Source organism: Eptatretus burgeri, chromosome 2 (genome assembly GCF_056783735.1).
Source record: "Eptatretus burgeri isolate ZD-2024b chromosome 2, Ebu_testis_v1, whole genome shotgun sequence".
NCBI classification, from domain to species: Eukaryota; Metazoa; Chordata; class Myxini; order Myxiniformes; family Myxinidae; genus Eptatretus; species Eptatretus burgeri.
In genome coordinates this window covers 71,333,929-71,361,565 of record NC_140962.1, presented here as the reverse complement: position 1 = coordinate 71,361,565, position 27,637 = coordinate 71,333,929, and the positions used below count along the sequence as shown (strand labels likewise).

The 27,637-nt window shown below is 44.5% G+C and overlaps 1 protein-coding gene across 17 annotated transcripts in view; it reads right to left on the bottom strand.

Annotated features, from left to right (window-relative positions):
- Nucleotides 1–27,637, bottom strand: part of LOC147032278 (mitogen-activated protein kinase kinase kinase 20-like) — a 153,288-nt gene that overhangs the window by 21,097 nt on the left and 104,554 nt on the right. For 14 of the 17 annotated variants that reach the window (XM_085869719.1, XM_085869720.1, XM_085869725.1 and 11 more), the window contains 6 exons: nt 15,283–15,313; nt 14,925–15,064; nt 9,318–9,380; nt 8,932–9,030; nt 3,153–3,257; nt 724–798 (listed from right to left, as the gene is read on the bottom strand). In XM_085869719.1, the coding sequence (XP_085725845.1) occupies nt 724–798; nt 3,153–3,257; nt 8,932–9,030; nt 9,318–9,380; nt 14,925–15,064; nt 15,283–15,313 (513 nt within the window). The remainder of the gene's footprint in view (nt 1–723; nt 799–3,152; nt 3,258–8,931; nt 9,031–9,317; nt 9,381–14,924; nt 15,065–15,282; nt 15,314–27,637) is intronic. The other 3 variants (XM_085869722.1, XM_085869724.1, XM_085869726.1) reach the window with 3 other exon arrangements.

The following is a 27,637-nucleotide window of genomic DNA, read 5'->3' as shown; positions in this document are numbered from 1 at the left end:
CATTGAAACATTAAACTGCTTAAATTTCAGTAAAAACTGGAAAAATGGGGGTGTTCTAAAACTTTTGACCGGTAGGGTATATGTGTGTGTGTGTGTGTGTGTGTGTGTGTGTGTGTGTGTGTGTGTGTGTATGTATATATATGTATATATATACATATACATACATACATACATACGTGGTATCTGTATATCAGTACCCAATCCATTCATTGTATATTAGACAGCTGCTGCGATCGCTGTGGACAAAACACGCACTTCCTTGTTTGAGTTGTAATCAAAATATACCTTTGTTTCCTCAATACGGTACCATTATTTAATGATAGAGGACGCGTTGTTTAGTCTTCAAGTTTATAATCAGAGGCAGCTATGAACCTTTAGAGCAACGCGGAGTGAAAAAGATGGCGACGATTTCTGAACGGTTGGAGGGAAAGGAGTGGCTTGGCTAATGTGCGGTGCTTGTGACGCTGGTGAGAGAGGGGAAGGCGTGGCTAGAGAATCAGAGGCACTTCTGACCTTCCCACAGACCGACACATCCACTCACCCACCCACTGACACGAACTCAGCTTTATATATTAGATTTAGCAAACTCAGCTGGCTACGTAAGCCTTGGCAAGCTAAAACAATGTCTTGTTAAGTTCGTTTTTTGTTAAGTCCAATGATTTGCAGAACATATCTGTCTTTACAGGACTCGACTGCATTAATAATCAAAATTGACCAGCAAACCTTGTATGTGATGGAACAGGTGACAGTTTCTCCCTCTTTCATGCCCACTATCCATCTCTGCATCACAAATGGAGGCTGAGAACATAAAGGAAGATGAAGGTCAAAAGTCTTCCATTGTCACCTTTCATAAATTCCTTGCTGAGAAAATTTCAGCATAAAATGACTGATGTTTTATATTTGGATGGTAATTGCACCAGCCAGTATTATAATGATATAACAACTGGGATTATATTGTCCTCACAGCTTTCAGGGTTGCACAAGCTGTGCTGCTTAGCCCCATGCAAGCTTAGCCCTCAGCCCTCTCTCCCCCTCCAAAAAAAATAACAATGCTAATAACGATTCCAGTTACCAGACTACCATGTGACATAAATTTTATAACTATGTCATATGAAATATTATTTATATAATATCAGAAATGTCCTATTATCTCTGTCCTACACTGTCCTATTAAACATCATCAATTTAATCAGCTGTAGACATATCCAAAACAAAACTGTGGAATGTCGGCATGAAGTGGAAGGTTACATGCAAAAACAAACTAGAACCATCGATTTAGCAAACCAGAGAAAATCACTTCAATCGTGAAGAGAATCTTGTAATGGAATGTCATATGAAACAGACATGACTGTCATTTCATCAAACTTTTTTGAAGTGATGAAAGAGTTTGAAGAGTCATTGGGTTATCAAGCAAGTACCAGCCCAGTTCACTCCTTGCATGATATGGAAAGACCACAAAAGAGCAGCTAAAAACAAGCCATTCATCAGTGGTTAATACACAGATTTACAGGGCACTGTGCACATAATGGGTGTCCTGAGGATTTGAAGTCTGTTCACAGGTTTTGGCCAAGTACACATTGATATCTGTCAGACTGTCAATGACAGAGCACAGAGTCCAGGTACACATTGATCAAATCTAAAGGCATTGTCTGTGCATGTGTTGAAACACCAGTTACTGTATAGGTTTGAGAATCACTACAATATCTGAAAGAAATAGGAGATGCTTATTGAAAGAAAGATGGAAAATCCCTCCTCCAAACTAATAAAATAAAATAAAAATCAATATGTGTTAGAGTAAGGGCCTAGGTTGGGATAGGGGGTGGGGAATTTACACCAAGGTTCCCACTTGTAAGATTACATCCAGATAAAGGTGAATGTCTGAAAAAGAAGACGGGGGGGGGGGGGGGGGAAGCAGGATATATAAAATATATGAATGCTGTAAATGGAGACTTACCTCATGGATAGTGATATCGCATGCGGAGAGACTGTTTGCTAAAATCTACTCCACATGGAAACAAAGTTACGAAAACTAAATACTCATGACACTTTTTTATTTTCCAAAAGAGTAAATTTGATAAATTTCCTAAAGGCTGGATGTGAGGATAGAAGGATGACATGTTGGGGAAGTAATGTAGCAATGCATTTAGGTGCCAGATCATGAGAAATTTATCCTTGCAGTTCCCTGAAACTCCTTTTATGTGTCCCCACGTCCAATATATCTCACTAAACAAACGCCTTGATGAGGAAACTACGCCTAAAACCCCTCTACTACCGCACCCGTATACCCCCAACCTACTTCAGAAGGTTAATCATTGCTCAATGGTGTCTTCCAATAAAATTGCTTGGTGGTTTCTTTTTTGCCAATAGGTCATTGTATTAGTCACACTAAAATACGCAATTTAGTATCTGTCTGTCTGTCTCTCTGATGGTTTTTTGACTGCGATACATTCGGTCATTACTTATCCAATCTCAATCAAACTTGACAGGACTAATGGTCACACGATGGAGGTTGTGGCAACTTCATTTGCACCCCTCCCCAAGGGGGTGTTCTGCCTTCAGTGAAGTTCGTGTCAAGGTGCATATCCATGTTACTATAGCTAATGGTGGCGTTTTTCCAAGGCCACTTCTAATAACAAAACTAATAACACTATGAATGATAATAGCTTAACATCAATGTTATTATAAAACAATGTTAATACTAATAATAACTCTTCTTCCAAGGGCTTTTTTTTCCTCGTTGAACAAAAATGCCATGTTAACGTGTATAAATAGCTTATTGTGGCATTTTGTGGGGCTTAAAAATGAGGAAGAAGAAGAGGCCTCCCAAAGTAAAAAAATATTATGAACGACAAACGTGTGATTACATTTTTAAACAGTTGCTACTGCTGTTTAGCATGAAACTAAAAGAAATCTGGAGGAATCTCGACATCCTTGAGGGATTCTCTGCTCATTAGGTCCACCACAGAAGAACGGACCCGAGATTAGATTTACTGTAATCTATATACCCCAGAGAGCATAACAACGTCACCCTTCCTGTAGCTCCCTTCGGGAGTGGGTGGACTAGTTATAGAAAACTGCATGGACGATGAGATGACACAAGATGGATGAATATTTTTCTTGCATCTACCTTTCTTGTAATTTGTTTTAGTTACCTGGCTCAGGTATATAATTTCCTGAGAGTTGTTGATTTTGAAAGTCACATCCTTGATGTGCTGATATTCCCCATCCATCTCCACATACATCTTCCACTTGCAGTCCTGCAGATGCAAAACAAGATAATCTTTCTGAAAGCTTGCTCAAACTAACTTGCCCAATTGAATCAACCATAAAATAAATCCAGAACAGGTCCACCAAATCATGCAAAAGTTATTAAAGTATCAATGATACACCAAGAGAACTAATAATCTGCACTGCACTAATAATCTGCAAAGTTATTAAAGATACTGCACAGAACTAATAACAAATCGCTTGGAAGGCCAATAGTATATAAATCTCTGTGAAGGCTAGTGTCAGTTTATAGCAGTGAAGAAGATACACAATGGATTATATAAAATTAGAGTTCATAGAACACCTTAACCCAATGCAATCTTGAGAAAAACGAACATGGAAAAGGTATTTTAAACTCTTCCTTATTGCGTTTTGAACACAATCTATATTTCCCACGCTTTTCGCTTAGTGTGCAGGGTAATAAAACCTGGTAAGTGTTTACTGTCATGGAAAATGAGGTATGACTGATGTTTTGAGCATGAGCCTTCCCTTACAGCAATGGATGTAAATGCAGTGTTAAGCACAGGTGAGAAATCAAACAAATTGGACAAAATGTCAGGAGTCAAATATCAAAGGAACTGGATCAAATATAAATGGTCAAATGTGGAGAGAGGGTTTTTATTTGTTGGTCATAAGGCAAATAATGAAAGGGCCAGATTAAAAATGAGGATTCAAAGATCTAGGGGGACCGGAACAATGGTAGTTGTGCTCTTGATTAAAAAGGATGATAACAGAAGGAAAGAGAAGTGAGAAAAGGCAGTTAGGTACCAAAAATATGAAGAAGAAGAAAAACTGGGTGTTGGACAGTAGTGTATTAAAAGCTTGAGAAATATCCAGACATATCGCCCTGTTCTCTCATTTGAGATTAAGTACATCCATCCATTGCTGCATTAAAATAAGCAACATGTCCAAAGTATAGAATAGCAAGGGTGGAAACAGAACTGATGATCAGATATTCCATTTGGAGAAGAAATAATGACTGATATCTGCAGCAACTATTATTTCGATAATTTTGCTTCTGATTGAGAAAGGCTGACTGGTCTACATTTGAGTAGATCAGACTTGGACACCCTCTTGTGAATGGGGGTTGAATTTGTAACTTTTGAAGGTGAAGGCCACAGTTCTGGAGGATTGCAGTTCCAATGCCATTGATGCCAGTTGCAGAGGTGGCAAGATTGATTCAAAACTTATCAAATGAGTAATGCCATCTCAAAACGAAAGGACCCAATACCAACTGGTGATAAATCTGGAGTAGTTTACAAATGCAAAGATTGTGACCAATTCTACATTGGTGAAATGGGAAGGAATTTAAAACGACGACATGAACATGAACATGGACATACCCACACAATACACACCTCCAATGCAAATGGCAAATATACCATTACAGATGGGGAATCCCCCGCCATTGAATGAAAAATGTCATACATATTCCAGATAAAGAGGGAGGTGAATTGGAAACAAGACACCATTTGGTCATCATCTCAAAAAAGTTCCCCAGGGGGTGAGGAACGTAGTAACCAAAAATAATTGAAATCAGAAAAGCGGTTTTCCATTTATTACAAAGGCGGCCACCTTGGATTTGGCCACGCCCAAAATCAATAGGGTTCTTCCTTTTCAGGTGGTATATGTGTGACTCAAATTTCAAATCGATATGACGAAAAAAAACATTTTTTCAAGATGGCCGCCTCAGTCGGCTATCTTGGATCTGACCATGCCCAAAATCAATAGGGTTCTTCCTTTTCAGGTGGTACATGCGTGACCCAAATTTCAAATAGATATGGTGAACAGTTTATGAGTTATCACACTCACAGCTATAAATGTTGACGCCCGGATGGACGGACGGACAGTCGGACGGACAGCCGGACGACCCGGGTGACAACAATATCCCCCTTCCGCCATGCGGCGGGGGATAAAAACTGGATGATGCAAACGGCTGGATAAGGTGAGCAACAAACTCCCAATCCCAAAGACCACCTCCACATGTGCACAACACCCAATGAGAACCTCAACACTTGCACAACCAACACCTCATTATGCCAAACTCAGATATGAAACCAGCCGTGTTCGTGCCCAGGAAAAACAAACACAAAAACAAGCGCACACACGTGTTCACCCACACACAGACAACACCAGATCACGTGTAAATAAAAACAAAAAACAGCAGAGCACCCCTTCAATGATATGATTTGACATTTGTTTTTGGTTTTGCACAATAATATAAAAATTTTTTTAAAAGCACTCCTCCTTTTGACTTCGAGCACCAGCACATGACCGGAAATGAGTGGTTGCATCGAAATAAAAACTGGACACGTGCCGAGGCCCGGGTCTATTGTGCCTGATGAAGTCCGCTGTGAAGCCAGCAAAACGTTGCCTTGAGACTGTGTCTGCTCTTGCTTTTTTGCTCCAATTGGCAGAGTCGATCAAGTTTTTACTTTTGGTTGGAAGTGCCTTCTTCAATTTTTTTTTATCCCAACCACCCCAATCTTATGCAATATATATATATATATATATATATATATATATATATATATATATATATATATATATATATATATATATATATATATATATATATATATATATATATACATATAATGTTATGGCTGTGGAAATTCGCAGACCACCATAAAGGGCCTTAGATCAGATATGACGAAAAGTAATTGTGTAGTTAGATTTCCCCACCGTTGTTTAGAGGGAATTTCCGTGTTCACATGGCTGTGATCCTTTGAGTTCGCCCTTTTTCTTTTCTCTATCATCATTTTGGACCACTCATCCCCCAACAACCAAATCGCCACCACCAACATCATTCCCAAACAACTACAACTCAAACACCACCACCTTCGCCTCTTTACCTCAACAACTCCACCCCGCAAACATCACTTCACCGCCATTCTCAAACGACGCCCGCCAGCAACCAAATCGCCACCACCAACACCCTTCCCAAACCACCACAGCAAACTCCCACCACCTTCGCCTTTCTACCAAACGTCGTGCCATGGGTTGTGAATGGGATCCTTTCGAAGGAGAAATCGGATCAAGAATGATTCACGCTCACTTTTCATCCATCCAATGGCTGAGCTTCAGGTGGTGTAGCCCCGCCTCCGAACCTACTGTGATCCACAAATTTGCATATGCGCTCCTCCCCCGCCTATATACGCGCGAGCACAACGCAGCTCGAGGCAGTCAAGTCGGTTTTGGAGAGTGGCAGTCTGGAGGGGTCGGAGAACAGGACGGAGCTCGAAGAGGCAGACAGCGGCAGTGTCGGTGCGGCAGTATCGGTGGGGCAGAGCCAGGAGACGGAGCTCGGAGCTGAAGTCTTAAGCAGACGGGGGCCGATCGACAGAGAGGAAGGAGCTCGGAGCGTCAGCAATTCCCCTTTCCCTTACCGAGCTCCGCGCTAAGAAAGCGCCGGTAACCCCGTCCGTTCCCCTCCCCAACCGTGGTGCCGACGGTGAAACACGTGCTTGCACATAGAACGTCGGAGAGAGCTCACCGGCCACGCCAGGGGCACGAAGCCAGGCGCAGCTACGCTGACATGGCGGCTTGCCCGCCATCGCACCACGAGGGCGCGGGTAAGACCCTTCGGTCTCGTGGACCTGGCCGCTCATCCAGGTTCCACGTACATTTGGCCCACGGACATGTCTGCCCCCCTTGTCTTGGAGGGTGGCTTTTTCTTTGCTTTTTGTGTAAATGCATGTGGTGGCGCCGTCTTGTAAGTAAAACTGTTTTAAGTAATTGCGTGTGAAATAAAGACACTTTATTTGGTTGTAACTCTGCCTCTGCTTGCTTTCATTGCTTTCACTGTTATACGTGCATGATTTTCTGTATGGCTGTAAAATACGTGCTTGTCTGAGTGTGCAATAAATGTGCTTGTTGAACTGTTTCCCGTTTCGTTGCGTCCTTTGCCTGGTTTGAAAGTTCCATCTTGCATCACGGAAGGAATTGGTAGAAGGGTGTAAGCACCCGGGAAATAATCACGTCCGTCAGGGCCGGCGATAACACCGCTCGGTTATCACTGAAGCACGGAACGGACCGCTGAAGCGGTTCGTGTCCTAGGCCGGCCAGCGGCGAGGTACGATCGCCCGGTTAACTACTCGCGCAGGTACTTAGGTAGGTCGAGTTTGGCGAACAACCCTATCCTGCGCGGGTGGCCGATTGGCACGATTGTGGTGTGGTCAAAAGACCCACCCGTGACTAGCTCCTGGCGGTAGTTCCAAGGAGGGTCACGACTGAATTGTCCGTTCCAGTGGGTGACGCGGTCGCGATTTGAGTTACGTGGCCGATCGCACGCCGGGCGGACCGAAATTCGTAACAATATACACACACATATACATATATGTATCCATTATATATACATGTATTTTGAATTAATTTTCTGAATTTATAGAATTTATTTTTCACTTGGAAGTTGTGGGTTACGATATGTAAATAGTCTGATTTAATGCAATTTAATTCCAGGCTATAAGGCAACAAAATGTGAAAATTTTGAAAGAGTGGTATAGCTTTTCTATAGGCACTGTATGGACCCTGTGACCCTTAAACATTGGGAAAAAATTAACATGAAAGATAAAGTAGAAACTCATAATTACCATCTGAGTAATCGGCCTGAGTTAGGTTTTTGCAAATTAAGCATGGTAGTATAATCGTGGAATTGCAGAGTTTTGAAACATTAAGCATGGTAGTAGAATGGGAGAGTTTTGAAAACAGGATTTTTCTTCAATTGCTAAAAACTGTTTGCTATTTTTGGAAAGTTATTTGACATTCACAGAAAGATAATGGAAACTGAAAAATAGTTTGAGAGCACAGGAAGAAAGAAAATCAGTTAACCTGCTAACTTGATCAGAGGAGTACAGGTTTTAAAGAAACACCAAGGCCAATAAAATGTCAAGATTACTGGAACTCTCACACACTAAGCATCCGAAATAATGACTGCACCATCAGTATAATTTCCATACCATGGCTGGCAGGTTTGCTTCAAACTTTTTCTCTTATTTTTGCAACCTTATGTGTGCAATTTTATAAACAGGTATTGAGGATTAAAAAGTGGAAATTATATAAAATACCAGAGGCAATAATTTTGCTTTAGCAATAAGAAAGAATTTTACCTTCTTTTTACAGCTTAAGGTGGGGGGGGGGGGGGGTAAGTGAAGTTGTATTTGTCTATTTATTTTTGACAAATGGTTGATGAGTTCCTTGCACCTGCTGCAGAAGAAGAACTTGTCTCCAATTATTGGTAAATTGTTGTGCGTTCCACCAGCAAAGAGCGGACCGCAGCCGGCCTCCCGTGGAGCACACCACAGATCGTGCCAAACACACACGTATGAGGACAGTAGAAAAACAGGAATCGAGGCAATTAAAACATTTTCCTGCATGAGGACAATTAAGTGATGCTGTCACATGCACAAAAGGAACGAGATCGAGCGAGAAAAGGAAGAACATCTGCAAGGGGTGGAAAAAAAAAATGGAAATTTTCATGGAGGGCATTTGTGAAATTATTTCCGCTTCAATCTGCAGAAAACGGAGACCAAATTGTGAAGCACTGGAGACGTGTGGCCGATAATGATATAGTTTCGCTCAGACTGCAGTAAGAAAATAATCATTTTCCTGACATGCATTCATCGGTTATTTTCCTTATGCCCCTGACTGTGTTGTTTGGCGCACCTGGCTCGGACTTTGACTTGGGATGAGATGATAACCAAAGACCAACTCAAGACTGGCAAACTGTTCATTGGCAATGCATGGAGCTTCGTCTTCATCCTCCTGAAAGGTGAGACGTGTGAAATTTATACCTGAAACCACAAGTCCTTTGTCCATCTTATTCACATTATTAAAGACAATTTATTTTGTTTATATGCAACAACGTTTTTTGCTTTTTTGATTTTGTTAATTCACATATCTCGGTTTATTCATTATTTTTTTTTTTTGCAATATACATCAAGTTGGCAAATGATTGGAAAATTGTTTTTCAATTAAAAACATCTCACTATCTCAAAGCGCAATTGCTGCATGGCTGGCTTGAGAGAGTCATTGAAAGGACTTTAACCCACCGATATCAAAGGAGGAAAATGAATGTGGTCCAGAAATTGATGATAGAGTTTTTCAATTGCTTTCTGAAATGTAAGGAAAACACAAAACTCTTTCAATTCACTTGCAATTCCAAAAGATAATGCCATTTTCTGAAAGTTGTACACTTCTTCTCATATACAAACATCCCCTAGGTCAGGAGGTGTGAAATATCTGTCAACCTCCCGCTGTTTTGGAGAGCTTGTTTTGTCAAATGTCAATGGGATCCTGCCAAGGGCATGGCGCACATTAGTCTGACATAGCCATTCAAATGGCTTCCGTATTCTTTATTCAAGCAGCTCTATTTTGTGTTTTACAACATTCCTTTCACACTCTCCTGACCATGGTAATTTTTGATTACAAAGCCCGAATAATCAAGGGGTTTCCAAAAGGTAATGTGGCTGTCACAATTTCCTCATATGCTGTAGAAGCATATGCGGAAATAAACAGAACAAATCAAACTCGAATGAACTCCACTTGTCTCTCACGAACACTAAATCCAGTAGACGCTCACCAATTCGAAGATTCACCAATTCAAATTCAGCAAATGACAGAGGTTCCTCTGTTGACCATTATTTCCATCAATTTGAGCAGACTTTACTTAAAAGTTAAAACTAGCAATTCTCATGGAAAGCATTATGTTCACTCAGTTGCAATGAATATTGAATCATTTAGCTACACAGCAATTAAAACCCGTAATCATTTCCTTAAGCGACTTCACTGTGCATTGGGCTCTGCTCACTGTACTTCAAGAAACTCAAGACTATGATGGACAAAAATAAGAATAAAAACAACCAAATGCAATAAAATGAAAAAGCAATTTGTTTACCTGCAAAAAATCATGCTGATGGATTTGATGAAAATGGGCATCAAGCCATCATGGAGGATACCGTTGGAGATACATATTCACAAGGCATTTCCATAATGTAACCCTGCACCAAACGTATATGTATATTTTTCTGAAATTTAGCACATACCATTGATGTAGATTGCAGCTATATGGAATATCTTTGAATAAATAAGGCAAATAAGGGTAAAACGATAAAAGCTTTGCATGCTGTTTTGTGCTGTTTTTAAAGCAGTCCTTCATACTCTACTGTGCACTTCACGACATTAATTCCAATAAACACCAGACAGGTACATGAGGCACAATGCCTGGTGTTGGCGCAGTGGTTAGGGCAGCGGCTTGGGATCCAAAAGGTCCTGAGTTCAAGCCCCGTTGGTCCACTGAATTAATACACCAGGGGGTTGACTCAGCCTGTCATCCTTCCGAGGTCGGCCAAATGAGTACCAGTATACTGGGCCGGTGTATACCCCGGTTAAAATAGGTATACCATATCCCTGTGTCGTAAGAGGCGACCAGGGTTGCGTCAGGAAGGGCATCCGGCGTAAAACATGTGCCAAATCAGTATGCGGATCATACGGATGATCCGCTGTGGCGACCCCTATCGGGAGCAGCCGAAAGAAGAAGAAGAAGAGGTACATGAGGCACAATCACACAGTTTTCCTTATTAAGTGTTTATATCTGTATGAGCACTGAAAAAAACTAGAGAATTCATAGAACACCTTACCCTGTGCTGTCTTGAGAAACAAGAACATTGGCGGGATCTACAAGCAGAAAATTTGATTGGTCATGATGACGTAAAATGCTATGTTTTGTCCAAGTATTGCTAAACTGAAGAGTTTTGAAATTGTCAAAAAGGTGATTTGGGTTCTCACTGTTTAAGACTTTAAGTACATCATTCAATTGAAAGAAGAAAGAAGGATTTTAAAGGTTGTCGAAAAAGAAAATCGGAAGTTTACCGCTATTGATGCAGTGTCTTACACCACTTTATTTAACACATTACATGAGGTCTCTATGCCTGTCCTTTAAAGCAGGAAGTGTCCTGTTTGGAATGATTTTCAATTTTGTTTGACTGCCAGACAGGCAGACAGAGTAAAAAGAAAATCACACCCGTGTCCGAAGGAAGCAGTTCAAATTTGTATTTTTAATATGAAATAGGCAGAGCCGAGAAATGAATGAAATCCTTTAGAATTACCCTTTAGAACCCTCTAAAATGACCCTTTAGAACCAATTAGAATTACCCTTTCGAACCCTCGATATTCTAGAATTACCCTTTACAACCCTCTAAAATAACCCTTTAGAACCAATTAGAATTACCCTTTCGAACCCTCAATATTCTAGAATTACCCTTTAGAACCCTCTAGAATTACCCTTTATAACCCTTTAGATTCTAGAATTACACTTTGAATTACCCTTTAAGATTACCGTTTGGAATCCATTAGAATTGCCCTTTAAAACCTTCTAAAATTACCCTTTAGAACCCATTAGAATTACCCTTTAGAACCCTCTAGATTCTAGAATTACCCTTTGAATTACCCTTTAGAATTACCCTTTAAAATCCATTAGAATTGCCCTTTAGAACCTTCTAAAATTACCCTTTAGAACCCATTAGAATTACCCTTTATAACCCTCTAGAATTACCCTTTAGAACCCTCTAGATTCTAGAATTACCCTTTGAATTACCCTTTAGAATCCATGAGAATTGCCCTTTAGAACCTTCTAAAATTACCCTTTAGAACCCATCAGAATTACCCTTTCGAACCCTCGATATTCTAGAATTACCCTTTAGAACCCTCTAGATTCTAGAATTACCCTTTGGATTTTAAAGGGTAATTGTAAAGGGTAATTCATTCGTATTGCCCTTTAGAACCTTCTAAAATTACCCTTTAGAACCCATTAGAATTACCCTTTAGAATTACTCTTTGGAACCCTCTAGATTCTAGAATTACCCTTTAAAATCCATTAGAATTACCCTTTAGAACCCACTAGAATTACCCTTTAGAACCCTCTTGATTCTAGAATTACCCTTTAAAATCCATTAGAATTGCCCTTGAGAACCTTCTAAAATTACCCTTTAGAACCCATTAGAATTACCCTTTAGAATTACTCTTTAGAACCCTCTAGATTCTAGAATTACCCTTTAAAATCCATTAGAATTGCCCTTTAGAACCTTCTAAAATTACCCTTTAGAATCCATTAGAATTACCCTTTAGAACCCTCTAGAATTATTCTTTAGAACCCTCTAGATTTCAGAATTACCCTTTAGAATTACCGTTTAGAATCCATTAGAATTGCCCTTTAGAACCCTCTAAAATTACCCTTTAGAACCCATTAGAATTATCCTTTAGAACCCTCTAGAATTACCCTTTAGAACCCTCCAGAATTACCCTTTAGAACCCTCTAAAAATCATTAGAATGACCCTTTAGCATTAAACATGCTGTGTTAGGTTCTTCTTGATTATTTTTGATTTGATTAACCTGACTTTTCACTTCACGCGTGCAGGGTAAAAATATTCACAGCAGCTTGTGTACTGAATTAAAAACAGCTATTTATTTGAGACGGTAGTACGTATATTCATGGGTTTTGTAATGCAATTAAAATATTTAATATTGTGACATTTGTGGGGGGTGGGAGTTAGACATTCCAACAGAACAGATAGAAATATATAGAATAGCATGGTCTGTATACGAGTAAAAAGTCAAATGCGATGTAGTAAGTCGGGACACGTCAGCTTAAAGATTGTTTTGTTTAAATGTGTACCATACAGGGGGTTGTGTGTGGTCATTAATTAGGGATTATGGTTCAGGAAATTGTGCATATTTAACCCCTCTGTAATGTCCCACCTGGTGGAATCGGGTGGTTTGGGGTTCTGCCAGGCAATAGATACAGCGGATGAGCCTAGATTCCCTCTGAGAGGAAAAGTTTCTCATTGCCCCAATCGGAGAGGAGCCTGAATCGCATGGGTGTGGTTCATCTGAGGAGAATTGACAGAAAGGATCGAGTCCTGGGGAGAACTGCATCTGAGGAGAGCTTGCTTAAGGAGAGCTGGTGAAGGAGATCATCTGCCTGCCTGCCTCTGCCTGGTTTCATCGCCCGGTAACTGTTCATTGTCCTGCCAGTCTCCTCATCATCTTGCCTCTTGTCTTGCCCATTACCTGTTCGTCCCCTCATCACCTCTTTGTCTCCACATTGTCTGCTCGCCTGCTCATCCACCAGCAGGTGAAGCCACCCGTTTTTTGTCCCCTTTCCCCATCTGTGGTTAAATTTGGTGTGAGGCGCCCTAGTTTCTTTAGATTCATTTTTTACCTCACGGTATAGAATTAATCATTTATCAATTGCATTCCTTTCCTTCCCTCCCAACCCACCATCGTCTCTTCCATCACGATTCCACCAATCCCTGGTTATTATCCCCCACCAACCAACGAAGTTGGTGTGGGATATAGAAATGGGTTCCGTCCGTCCGTCCATCACATTTCGTTTCCGGAGCTTAACTACAAATCCCCTCAAGATATATTTACGAAATTTTGTACACATATCAAGCAAGCGGTGAACTGGTGCCTTTTGATATTTAGAGATTTCCCCAAAAAAATTTTCTGTCACTTTCCATGGAAACAAGTTGGGTATTAAGAAATAATTGAGATTAACCTTCGTTTCCAGAGCAAAGTTGCAAAACTATTAACTATTTCTTTATGAAATTTGATACACACATCAAGAATAAATTGAACTGGTGCCTTTTGAACTGGTGCTCATTTACTATAGCAGGGGATATCGAAGACTTTGTCTTCAATGGATGCTAGTTTTTATTTGTTTGTGGTTTGGGGAATCAACCTGCTTGTTTTACCAGAACTAAGGAGTAAGGTGCTTGTGTGTCTCCTCACAACCGCGTACGCGTCGTCCACCATAATTCGGAATGTCTTCACAGGAGTTAAAACCATTCGGTACATCGCGGGATTTTAACCTCCCGCAGAAACGAGCTCGACGCAAGTTGAGCCGTTGAGGGTACAATATGCTAAGCTACACTAATTTATCTACAACAATAAAAGTATTAAAAATAAAAATAATTAGAGGCCCACACTCTTCAGAGTTCTATCATGACTAATTCAAAAACATTTTAGGCCACAACCAATCTTTGGCGGGTTGCTCTTCCTGCACAAAATACTCAACTGAAGTTGCAGGAATTTGTAATTTTACCAGGATACCATCGATATCTCACCACCTCTTCACAAAATATGCCATAGAATCTTTAACAACTATCAACATCAGATGGGTCATCTGCCTTGATTGCCTTAATGTCAGACATGTTCCGAAATGTATAGATAAACAGAATTATATGTCTACCTTCAAATTTGCATATGGATACTTTACAAGTTTGATAGAACCCTGCATAAGTGAAAAATAGTTTAAAAAATTGTACAATTCATACAAATCCAAACTTTCCTTGAAAGGATTACAATGTAACATGGTTATTTTACTCCACTTCCTTTGACCTCTGTTTACCAGTGTAATATCTTTCCTATATACCTGCTGTCGTATGTTCCATTTTATCGAGATAAGAATGAAATTCTTCAAAATGTGTTGATTGACACAAGTAAAAGAACATTCAAAGTTTTACTTTAAAGCCAACAAGACTTGAAAAAAAAACAACTTGGTGTGAGATGTTTTGGGGTTTAGATGAACAAAATAGTAACAGTGATGCTGTATTTTATATGAGAAGAAAAGGAAAGCAAGACCCATTCGATGTCTTACCTGGAGATGCAGGATGTGGCCCAAGAATGGAATTCCAATGGCTTCGAGGTCCTGCTTAGAGAGAACAAGAAGCCTCTGGCCTGTGATATGTTGCTGCTTGAAAAGCTCAGCATACACAGCAAGATCAGGATTCCCATCAGCTTTAGCAGGACATAGCACCAGAAACAAAATTTACAGGGTGTAAATATTGCTTGAAGTCATGAAAATTAAAGGTTTCGAGATCGACAACTGATCACCTTAATATTGTGGATAACACTATCAATGTCTTGCAACAACACCTCAAGAAGCCAAATATTACTCCAAAATTACATATTTAATGCAGCATTTGTGCTACACTAAATGATTATTCCATACTTACATGTGTTGCAAAGTTGGGAAATCCAGTCAGCCTGGAAGTGAAGAAACATACATGAGTCACACCAGCAAAATAATAGAAAATACCATAAACAATGCTTAATTTCTGCAGATCAATTGTCAGGTCAGGCCAGATCAGATCTGTGACTGGATACAGGTACCATGTAAACCTGAACTAACCAGTTTTATGGTCAGGTTCTAATGCGACAAAACCGTCCACCCCACAAGATTTCCTGGTGAGGAGGGTGCATGCATATGGACAGTGGACATGCAGCAGGATTAAAAACAAAACCTGGCAAAGGGTGGAGGAGCTTCTTTTGAGCCATCAGCCATCCATATTTGGTGCCCAACTGCATCTGCAGACGTCCTCCTGCAGTTGGGTTACCTTTTTTGAGGAGATTGGTGGCAGGATTTGCACTCCGACCACCGTAAAACACTTCGTTCCACAAAACACACTAAAAACGTAGAGAAAACTGAAAACCCACTCAGCGGGAGTACCTCCAGTGGAGCTGCCCTTAGCAAGGCAGCTCACTGGATAATGGGATTGGGGCAAAGCTGGGCTGGTTACTTTGAGCAGCTGAAATAGGCTGACCCACCAGCTGTTGAGTTGGATATCAGGGGTGTAACTAACCCTGTTGCTGACCCTCCAATCAACTGTGAACTGCCTTCGTTTGTGGAAACACAGGCTGCGGTGAACCAGATGAAAGGACGTAAAGCTCCTGGGATCTGTGGCATCTATGCTGAAATTCTCAATGCTGGTGGAAATGCTGTACTCATGTCGATGCATACAGTTCTGTGCTCTAGAGAACAGGCATTATCCCAACTGACTGGAAGAGGGGCCTTTTTGTCCCTCTCTTGAAAGCGAAGGGTGATTGCCAGGACTGCAACAACCACCGAGGGGTAACGCTGCTCTCAGTGCCGGGCAAGGTCTTTTCTCAGATAATTATTGATAGGAGTTGCAACCATCTGCTTGAGCACCGGCATCCAGAGCAGTCGGGCTTTAAACCAGAGGTCAACAATTGACCGTATCCTTGCTCTTCGGATCATCACCAAATGCAGACGAGAGTTTCGGCAGAGGCTGCTCACAGCCTATGTTCATCTCTGCAAAGCATCCAATTCAGTGAATCGGGATGCCCTCTGTAGGAGTCTCGGTCTTTGTGGGGTGCCACCAAAACTGATCAATCTGATTTCTGAACTATACTCTCGTACGAAGAGTGCTGTGAGATGTGGTGGGTCCATCTCTGGCTGAGTTCCAGTTGTTACTGGAGTTTGTCAGGGTTTTTTTTTTTTTTTTCCCCCCCATCGCCACACTTTTCAGCACTTGTATGAACTGAATTCTGGGGAGGATGTCAGAGAGATCAAGCTGTGGTGCATCATTTGGGAATGTCAAGATCTCTGACCTTTATTTTGCAGATGATGCAGTCATCTTTGCGGAGACTCTGGATGCCCTTTTGGGGACTCGAGGTGCTGAATGAGGAGTCGGAACCACTGGGATTATGTGTTTCCTGGGTCAAAACTAAGATCCAGGCTTTCAATGACATTTTGGATGCTGCTGTCCTGTCTGTATCTGTTTGTGGTGAGGATGTTGATGTTGAGGTCACGGAGAGAGTCACTCACTGGCAGTGATATTCATGTCTCTGCTGGCTTTGAGCCAGATGTCAAAGATATCTGGTTCAGGTCTGGGGAATCATGGATTCACTGGATCATGCGGTGTGGCGTTGTTGCTACCTATGCAGGAGGATGAAAGTCTGAGTCTTCAAGTCCTTGGTCCTTCCAGTCTTGCTCTACAGATGTGAGCCTTGGACTCTGACCAAGGATCTGAGATGGAGACTTAACTCCTTCAGTACCAGGACTCTTCGGATAATCCTTGGCTATCACTGGTCAGACTTTGTGTCCAAGGAGCGGTTGCTGAGAGAGACTCAAATGAGATTTCTAACCAAAATAGTCTGTGAGCGTCAGTTGCGGCTGTTTGGACAAGTGGCTGTGTTTACCTGATGCTGATCTTGTTCACCAGATTCTCTCAGTGAGGGAGCCTCGTGAGTGGAAGAAGCCAATGGGCTGACCACGTGCCTCGTGATTGCAGCAGGTTTATTGCCATCTCAAGGAGATAGGAATAGGCCAGGCATCTGCCTGGTGGGTGGTCAGATGGAGGCCCTTGGAGCACCGGCGGAAAGCGGACGCAGCGATGCATTGCTTTGGCACGTGCACCCATACCTGACTGAACATGCTTAAGACTTGAAAGAGTATGTATATATATATATATATATATATATATATATATATATATATATATATATATATATATATATATATGTATATATATATATATATAATGAGCCCCGCGTGCGGTCTGCCTTATATAGCGCGGGGTTCCACCCTTCGCTCCTCCCCGTTTTCGGCTCCACCTCCCTTCGAGAAGGTTCCCGAAAAGGGGGCGTTCCCTCACCCCGACCGCCTCATGCTGTTCATACACCAATCGGCGGCGAGCTGCCCCCCCCCCTTTCCTTCACACCAAGCGCGGGGAAAAATAGGCGGGAAAAAATCCGCGCGCTCAAAAGGGAACTCTTTTGGTTCCCTTTTTCGTTCGACGGTTTTCAACGCGGCTTGTTGCTTGCGTGGAGGTTTGTTCGAAATAACGTTAGAAAAGAAAAACGGCTATCTCAAAGAGTCGCAGCCCGGTGAATCACACAAATTCCCTTTAAACAACGGTGGGGAACTATCTGCACATAAACTTAGCGTCATAACTGATCTAAGGACCCTTTATGATGTATTGCGAATTTCCACAGCCATAACACTACCCCCTCCCTTTTTTAAAGACTCGTCCCGAGTCGTCGAATTATCGTGTGCCATCATGTGTAGTTCTCCCCTCATACGTTTTACCTTCGGATCCCTGAGTGCGACATTCAGTGTATTCGTGTCCCCAAAATAAATAACCTACGGGCTGAGTAAGTAACTAAACAAACCCACTCATACAGACGACTTTAATAAATTGCCGGCGCTAAGACAAACATGCCGGGGCGCAAAACACATTTACAATTACATCTTACCCTTAACCTTATAATTGTACACTATACCATGGCCCAGGATCGACGGACTCTGTGGAGAAAACAAGAGTTAGCAGGGAGCCAGGCTGCTCAAGCGCTGTCCAAGGCTCATGAAATGTCGGTGACAGGGAACGTGGCCGGCTGCTCAAACACAGTTCATGGCCTCCCCCCTCTGAAATGAATGCAGCGAACAACGGCACACGAGCTGCGCAAACGCAGTCTCCGTGTTGGCTCAAGCAACACAAGCAATGAACGATGCACGGGCCGCCGGTGCAGGCCCGTGTTGCAGCTGCCATCAGGGCAGTCACTACAAATTTGTACCGTGATCCTGGCGCACTTTGCAATGAACAAGGGGGGGGGGATGCAAAACGGAACGGGGCAAAATGAACGTGGGCAGCAGGCATGGATGACAAACTTGGGCAGGCAAGGCATGGCGTGACAAGGCCGCTGTAGCAAACACAGCCGGCAGATGAAATGGAGTGGCTGGCACAGGCCTTGAAGCAAAACAGCCAGCTGATGAAGTGGCCGGCACAGGCCTTGTAGCAAACACAGCCGACAGACGATCCGACCGGCACAGGCCTTGCAGCAAACAGCCAGCCAATGAAGTGGCCAGCACAGGCCTTGTTCAATGGAGGTTGGTGGAGGGAGTGCGGTGGTGCTGGCCACTCGGAAGGCGGGCTCGGACCTAACCTACTGTCTCCCTCCCAACCTATCGCCTTTGCCTGTCTCTGTACCTACCCACCCCCTTAATTTGTAAAACCCAATTTAGCCCCAACTTATTTTTTTGTTTTTATTTTTACTTTTCCACTATGAATCGTCCCCTAACCCCCTTTATCGTCTTTGTTTGGCTGACCTATCCTGTCCTAGCCTACTCCCAACCCTTACGTTCCCTTGCTGGAGGGGCATAAGGGAGAGCTAGCGTCCTGTGTCGAGGCCCAACTCAAGCCTCAGGATGGCCTCCTCAGATTTCAGCGATCTAACCCAAAGTGGGTCCAGTGGCCCACAACAAGAGTGAAGGGATGGATGGTGCGGAGGGGTTCACTTCCTAATCTACCCTATCCATTTAACTTTTAAACTACCCCGGGGCTTTCAACAAGCACCTCTCGCTTAAACTATCAGTTCTAACAACCAAGATTCCTGTCGCCTGTGTTGGTGTCCTCTCAAATTTCGGGCCATGCCCTCCCAATTTTCTTTCGTGCCCTTGCATGGTTTCGTGGCTGGGGCGCGTGGCTCTCCCGGCAGGAACCACCCTCTGTCGATTCCCCAACGATGGCACCCCCGGGCACTACACTGCCTCCGAGCCTACCAGCTCCCGAAACACCGGGGAGTTGCCTCTCTGGCAACTCCCCCTCCGATGGCCACGTGGCGTGTTGGCGCCCCGGTTCCCTTTCCGAGGGTCGCCCGTGCCCAGTACACTGCCCCCGTGGCATATGGCGCTCCGGGCCCCGCATCATGCGGGCCACCCGTGCCCACTACACTATTCTGGCCCTCCATGGGCCCTTGGCCTACCGTGGCCGACGAGCCCGGTGCCCGAGGTACCCACTCAGCGATACTCATCTTTCGCAGCCACGCTCCCAACCCGTCAACAGGGCTCCTGCACCCCTCCAAGAGGGTTTCGAGCCTACACTCCCACCAACAGAAAACGACCTCCACTTTTCAATTTTCCTAACCCACTAACTCACATTATATTGACCCCGGGGTCCCTTGGGTGGGAATCACTCCTCCCCCCAATCAGTCATCGCACCATGCATACCACATTCACTCCATTCATACAGACCGGCTGGCCTCACTCACTCAACATGTCCATTTTCCACTCTCTTCTCACACTCCATCGCTGAACTCAGCCATCCTGCTTGCTAATCCCCTAACTACCTTGTGCTCCCACGTTGTCCCTTAAACTACAGCACGTTCCATTTAACCTCCGTAGCTGAGCTACGTCCCCTCTACACATCCACAAGTCTGTCTCTGTCCTCAAATAATCATTTTCCATTTCCCAACCTAAATCTGAATTACAATCCCTCTACCTAATCCATTCCACGGGCCCCATGAGGACTTATCCCTGCCCCATGGAGCCGGTCTAACTAAACTAACCCATCCCCTAACTAGGTGTATCCTGTGCCCAGGCCAAGGGGATCTTCCACCCCTTGTCCAAGGAATCCTGTTCACCCGAAGCGAGGCTTGCTTTTTTTTTTTAATGCGCGTGCACCAGCGCGGCAACTCGCAACCTGCGCACCTTGCCCGTGACGTCATTGCAGCTGTTCGCGTACCTCGTCCCTTCTCGGATGGTACCATCCGGCAGGGATACTCCTGCCGGATTCCAACCACAAGTGCAGCCATGACGTCACCCTGCGCATCAAAAAAAACAAGCCTCGCGTTTCGAGGGGTTCCCCACACGAACACATGTGCTCTGCTCGTCGGAGCTTTACACAAACACGCTCGCGTGGAGAACCCATCCGGTCCAAATCCGTAATCCAGCCTACCTTTTGTCCGTCCACGGGATCAGCAACATCCACCGCTGGCGTTTACGGACCGGGTTTCACTCCCGCAAGCGCGCACGTGGCGGTCTCGTGCGAAGCACAGCCGGAACCTCGCGCTCGCAGCCACGCAAAACCGGTGCGGTCCCCAATGAAACTACGGCCGCTACCCGGCCTTTGTCCTTCACCTGTCGCCGTCGTCATCTCCATTCGACCCACGCACACCTGCGTGTTACGACGCTTACATACCTCATCATGACATTCACACTGGGACATGCGGTTGCATGTTCCCGAATGCCAGCCGCCATCTCCCTTGCATACCGCTCTCTCACACACACGGTTTCTGTCACACATCGACTTTCACTCACACAGGGGGTCTCACTCGCACAATGCATGCCGGAAAGAACGCATCTCCGCACACTCGCAAACACGCACACCTGCACAACCACACTAGGGATTCGCGCCACCACTAGGGGTCCCGGGGTCTCCATACCCCCCAAGCTGCACGTGCACCTGTTCGCAGCAGTTGCCCCTTCTACCTCACTTGACATGACCGAACCCACCTGGCCGTGATCAGCTTCAAGGGAGAATAGCATCTCCCTCCGTTCCTGAAGGAGGCTATCCGGCTGCTTGCACCGGGCCACGACACAGTCCGCCAGCTCGCCCCCATTAAGCCTCGCTAACTCCATGTGTGTGTGTGCTCCTCTTTCACCCCATCTTTATCGTGTAATCTCTCCTCTATTTTTTCTATCTCCCGAGTCTCTATACATTTTATTTCTTTTATCTCTTCGTGTTTATTAGTTTCTTCCTCGATCTTCGTCTCTGTTTCCTCCTTCGTTCCATTTAATTCATTCTCAATTCGGTCTATCTGCCGTGTCTTTGGCAATACTTCTCCCTTCTCTAGTTTTATTTGTGTCTCCTTTATTAGGGTTGGTCCTAGTTCTTTCATTCGACAAGTGGTGTCGATCAAGTCCTGCACCACTAACGTTCCTCCTTGTGGTGATGTCACACATCCCACACTATTGCGCTGTTCCATTCCCTGGCTCTTTTTGAGTCGTTCATCCTCTCGGAGCTTTTTGAGTTGTTCGTTCTCTTTCCAGAATTTTTTGATCTCCGTGGACTCAAATTTTGCTCTCCCCGCGAGCTGGTTAATTTCAAACTCGTATAGTTTTTGTTTTCTCTCCCACTGTTCCTCATGCTTTTCAGTCTCCAATCTCATCGTTTCTTTCAATTGGCTTAGTTCCTTTTCCCGTTTTGTTCGTTGTTCTCTCATTATCTCTGCGTACTTCAACCTTGCTTTCTTTTTAAATTGTTCTTGTCTTTATTTTTCAATTTTTCACCCCCTGTCCCTCATTCTCCAATCTCATAGTTTCCTTCAATTGGTTAACCTCAAATTCATGTTATTTTTGTTTTCTATCCATTGTTCCTCTTGTTCTTCCCTCTCCAATTTCGTTGTCTCCCTCAATTGTCTGATTTCTTCTTCCCGCTTCATTCGTTCTTCTTTGTGTCTTTTATTCCACTGTCTTTCTTGTTCCTCATTCTTTAATCTGGCCTTCGCTTCCAGCTGTTCGATCTGTACAGTGTGGTTCCTTAACGTTTCATTCTCTGCTGTCGTTCTCTCTTCCCTCAACATTCCCAACTCGTTTTGTAATTCCGTCTCTTTGTTTTGGTGTTTCTGTAACCCAGAAGCTTTCTTTTCTAATTCCTTTTTCATCTCCACACACTCCGACCTTGCTTTGGCTTCTAACCGTTTGATTTGCTCAGTGTGGTCCCTCAACGTTTCATTCTCTGTTCTCTTTCTTTCCTCTCTTAACATCCTCAGCTCGTTTTGTAATTCCGTTTCTTTGTTTTCGTGTTTCAGTATCTCAGAAGTTTTTTTTCCATAGTTTCTCTCCCAAGTTGCATGCCTCCTCACTCATTTCACCCATTCTCTTGCTCATCTCCGCCTCACTTTCCACTGCTTTCCTCCTCAATTCGTCCCTTTTCCTATTGTTTCCTTTAGTTCTTCCCACCATTCCTCTTCTTCTTTTATGTGCATATGTCCGGTCCAAATCCGTAATCCTGCCTAAACTTTGTCCGTCCGCGGGATCGGCAAATCCACCGCGTGCATTTCCGGACCGGGACTTCACTCCCGCAAGCGAGCACGTGGGGGCCTCGTGCGTTGCACAGCACGGACCTCGCGCTCGCTGCTGGGTGAACCCGGCACGGTCCCCGAAACAGCTACAGCCGCTACCCGGCTTTTGTCCCTCTGTCGCCGTCGTCGCCTCCATTCAACCCACGCACACCTGCGTGTCACGACGCTCATACACCATTCCATTGCACTCACCCCGGGAGAAGCGGCTGCATGTTCACACATGCCCACCGACATCTCCCTTACATACCACTCTCTCACACACACGGTCTCCCTTGCACTCGGCCGTTCACTCACGCATGCCATCTCCCTCGCACACGTGGCTCCACTCACTCGCGGCGTTTCCCTTGCACACGTGGTGACACTCGCCCACAGTGTCTCACTTACACACGGCGTGCTGGGGAGCACGCCCTTCGGCACACTCACCACCACACCACTCACACACGGGGTCACTTCCACACACGGGGACGCACTCACCTCTTGCACCACACACACCGGGACAACCACACTGGGGATTCGTGTCCCCACAAGGGTCTCCAGGGCCTCTATATCCCCCAAGCTCTCCGTGCACCCGTTCGCAGCACTCCTCCCCTCAACCTCGCTCGACACGACCGAACTCACCTGGTCATGACTCGCTTCAAGGGGGCATACTCCCTCCCCTCGTTCCTGGAGGAGGCCATCCCGCTGCTCGCACCGGGTCCCTGCACGGTCCGCCAGCTCACCCCCATTATCCTCCACCACCTCCGTGTGTGTGTGTTCGTCTTTAGTTTCTTCCACCCGTTTTCATCGTGTAGTCTTTCCTCTATCGTTCCCATCTCCCGTGTCTCTGTACATTTATTAGTTTCTGTTGTCCCCTCGTGTCTATTAGTCTCTGCTTCTTTCTGGCGTCTTTCCCTTATCTTTATGTAGGTCAACCTTGCTTTCTCCTTAAGTCGCTCCCGTCCTTCCCTCTGTTTCACTCCTTGCTCTTTCACGATCTCCGTGTACCTCCTCCTTGCTTTCCGTCTTAATTGTTCTTTTCTCTCCCTCCCAATTACTTTCACCTCGTCTCCCGTGTCTCTATACATTTTCTCTCCTTGTTCCTTATTTCTGTCTCTTCCTGGTTCCTTTTTCCTTCCCATCTGAGTCGTTCTTTCTCTCTGAGCCCCATTAGCTGTTCGTTCTCCCTCCGGAGCTCCTCAATCTCCGTTGACTCCAATCTCGCTCTCCGTTTTAGTTGTTCAATTTCACACTCATATAGTTGTTGTTTTCTCTCCCACTGTTCCTCCTGCTCTTTTTTTTCCAATCTCATTGTTTCTTTCAATTGGCTCATTTCCTTCCTGTGTTTCATTCGCTGTTCTCTCACTGCTCTTCCTCGTTTCCTCTTCTGTCCTTCCTTCTCCAGTTTCATGGTTTGCTTCATTTGGTTCATCTCCATTTTGTGTTTCATTCGCTGTTCTTTGTCTATCTCCTCGCACTCCAGCCTCGCCTTTAATTTCAATTGGTCAACCTCGGCTTCATGTTCCTTTTGTTTTCTTTCCCATTGTTCCTTTCGTTCTTCCCTCTCCAATCTCGTTGTGTCCTTCAATCTCCTGATTTCTCCTTCCTGCTTCATTCCTTGCTCCTTCAACTTCTCCTCGTATTCCAACCTATTTTTTCCCTTTTGTCGTTCAGTTTCAAATTCATACTCTTTCAGTTTTTTATTCCACTGTCTCTCTTGTTCCTCGTTCTGCAATCTCATTGTTTCCTTTAATTGACGGATTTCTTTCTCCTGTCTCATTCCTTGTTCTTTGTATTTCCTATTCCACTGTCTTCCTTGTTCCTCATTCTGTAATCTCGTTATTTCTTTCAGTTGGCTGACTTCCTTCTCCTGTCTCATTTGTTCTTCCTTCATTACTCTTTTTTGCATCTCATTCTGCAATCTCATGGTTTCCTTCAGTTGGCTGATTTCCTTCTCCTGTCTCATTCCTTGTTCTTTCAGTACTCTTTCTCGTTCCTCATTCTGCAATCTCGTTATTTATTTCAGTTGGCTGACTTCCTTCTCCTGTCTGATTCGTTCTTCCATCATTACTCTTTCTTGCATCTCATTCTTTAATCTGGCCTTCGCTTCCAGCTGTTCGATCTGTACAGTGTGGTTCCTTAACGTTTCATTCTCTGTTGTCGTTCTTTCTTCTCTCACCATCCTCAACTCGTTTTGTAATTCCGTCTCTTTGTTTTGGTGTTTCTGTAACTCAGAAACTTTCTTTTCCAATTCCTTTCTCATCTCCGCACACTCCGACTTTGCTTTGGCTTCTAATTGTTCAATCTGCTCAGTGTGGTTCCTTAACGTTTCATTCTCTGCTGTCGTTCTTTCTTCTCTCACCATCCTCAACTCGTTTTGTAATTCCCTCTCTTTGTTTTGGTGTTTCTGTAACTCAGAAGCTTTCTTTTCCAATTCCTTTCTCAATTTGCGTGCTTCTTCACTCATTTCATCTCTTCTTTCCACCGCTTCCCTCCTCAATTCGTCCCTTTTTTACTGTATTCATTTAGTTTTTTCTGCCATTCCTTTCCCATTCTTATCTCCCCTTCCAGGATTTCTCTTTTAAACTGGCTTGCCCTTACCTCTCGCTTCAGTAGTTCCAATTCCCCATCTTGTTTGCGTTTTTCCTTTTCGAACTTTGTTTTCCTTTCTCCTTCCTCCCTCAATTCTCCCTGCAGTTCTTTGAACTGTTCTGACTTTTCCAGCAATTCTTCTGTCCTTTCCTCCAGCTGTCTCTCTCCTCTTTTTATCTTCCATTCTAGGCTTTCTCTTTCCTGATTGCCTGTTCTTACCTCTTCCTTCAATTGTTCCAACTCCCCATCGTGTTCACATTTTTTCTCTTCCAACTGTATTTCCCTCACTCTCCCCTCCAGTTCTTTGAACCGCCTTGCTTCCTCCAATAATTTTTCCATTAATTGTTTTACTTCCAAGTCGTGATCCTTTTGTTTCTTTTCAAGCTCGGTTTTCCATTCTTCCTCCCATTGTTTCCTTTCCTGGGAGATACAAATCTGCTGTTCCTCTATTCTTTTGTTCAGTTTGCTCTTCGCATATTCCAACTGACGGGTATAAAACACTACCAAATTCTTTTTCCCACATAATTTGTCGACTCTATTGGCCAAGTCATGTTTTTGCCACCGAATTCGTTCCAGTAAATCATCCAATCGCTGTGTCCCCCCGTACACGTAATTTTTCTGAAGCGCGTCTGCGTGCCGTTGTGACTCGTCCACTCCACTTTGCACCTCCTCGATATATTCTTCATAACGCTTCACCTTTTCCAAGACATCCCCCAATTGCGCCTGAAGCCTGCCAATGCTCGCATAGTCATCCTGCCACGCCTGCCATGGCACATGCCGTGACCACGTGCCTTGAACCGGTGACTGGGAGCTCACACCTCGTGCTGTGCCATTAATATCAGCCCGCTCCGTGCTGCCATTGTGCAACTCCGTTTGCCGGCAAAGTTCGTGCTCAAGCCGCTCCCACTGACCACAGTTAGTGGTGGGGTTATAATTATAAAAAGAACCGACCTGGGCCATGGATCCTACATGACGACACATACCTAATACCCCCGGCTCCCGCTTGCCTTGAGACGCCATCTTATTTCTCGTAAAGGGTTAATTTGAATCGCTCGTAATTTGGAGGGAATCGGGGGTCGCTCCTCTCACCCCTGGACCGATTCCCGTGAATTTAGCTGGAGACAGGAGAGCCCGTTTTCCCGCTCTCCGACACCAGTGCCGCGAGGAGGGGGATGAGTTTGTGTCCCACGACCTGACACCAGTGTCGCGAATTCGCGCCCGCCGGCGTGCGAGCGGCCATGTAACTCGAATCGCGGCACGTCGCCCACCGGACCCGGACGGACAATTCTGTCGTGACCCTCTCGGACTAACGCCGGGAACTAGTCACGGGTGGGCCTTTCGGCCTCACCACGATCATGCCAATCGGCCCACCGCGTGGGATAGGGTTGTTCGCCAAATTCGACCTACCTAAGTACCCACACGGAGGGTAGACCGGGCGATCGCACCTCGCCGCAGGTCGACTTCGGACACGGGCCACTTTAAGCGACCCGTTCCGTACACTGGGGATAACCGAGCGGTGTTATCGTCAACCTCGACGGTTTGATTAATTATCGGGCGTTTTAGCCCACGACCAACCCTTTACGTGAAGTAAGATGGAGATTCAATTAAAGAAAAGACGAAGCGAAACGGGAAAAACAGTTCAACATAAGGCACATTTATTCCGCGGCAAACGGAAAGCACACATATACAATTACAACAATTATGCACCAAAAGCAATTGCAACAAAAGAAACACAACAATTATGCACCAAAAGCAAATGTAACAAAAGAAACAATGCAGATCTACTCCTGACTACGCGAGCACACGGCAACACTTAAACAGTTTTACTTTACAGACGGCGCCGCCAACACATATACTCAAAGCAAAAGAAAAAGGGGCCACCCTCAACTACAAGGGGGCAGACGGGCCTGGGGCCGAGACCGCGTCGATCCTACCCGTCTGGTGATGAGCCGCAAAAAGGTGGCGGCGCCCCGACTCCGCGCTCCTCCGCGGGCCTCGCTGGCACTGCCTGGAATGGGGTGGGAACGGGGCCCCCTTCTCACACTATCTCAGCGCGGGGGGAAACAGGGGGGGTTGTTGATGCTCTGGGGAAAGAGGATATCTGGCTTGCTTGGGTCCCGCGACGAGCGACTCCACTGT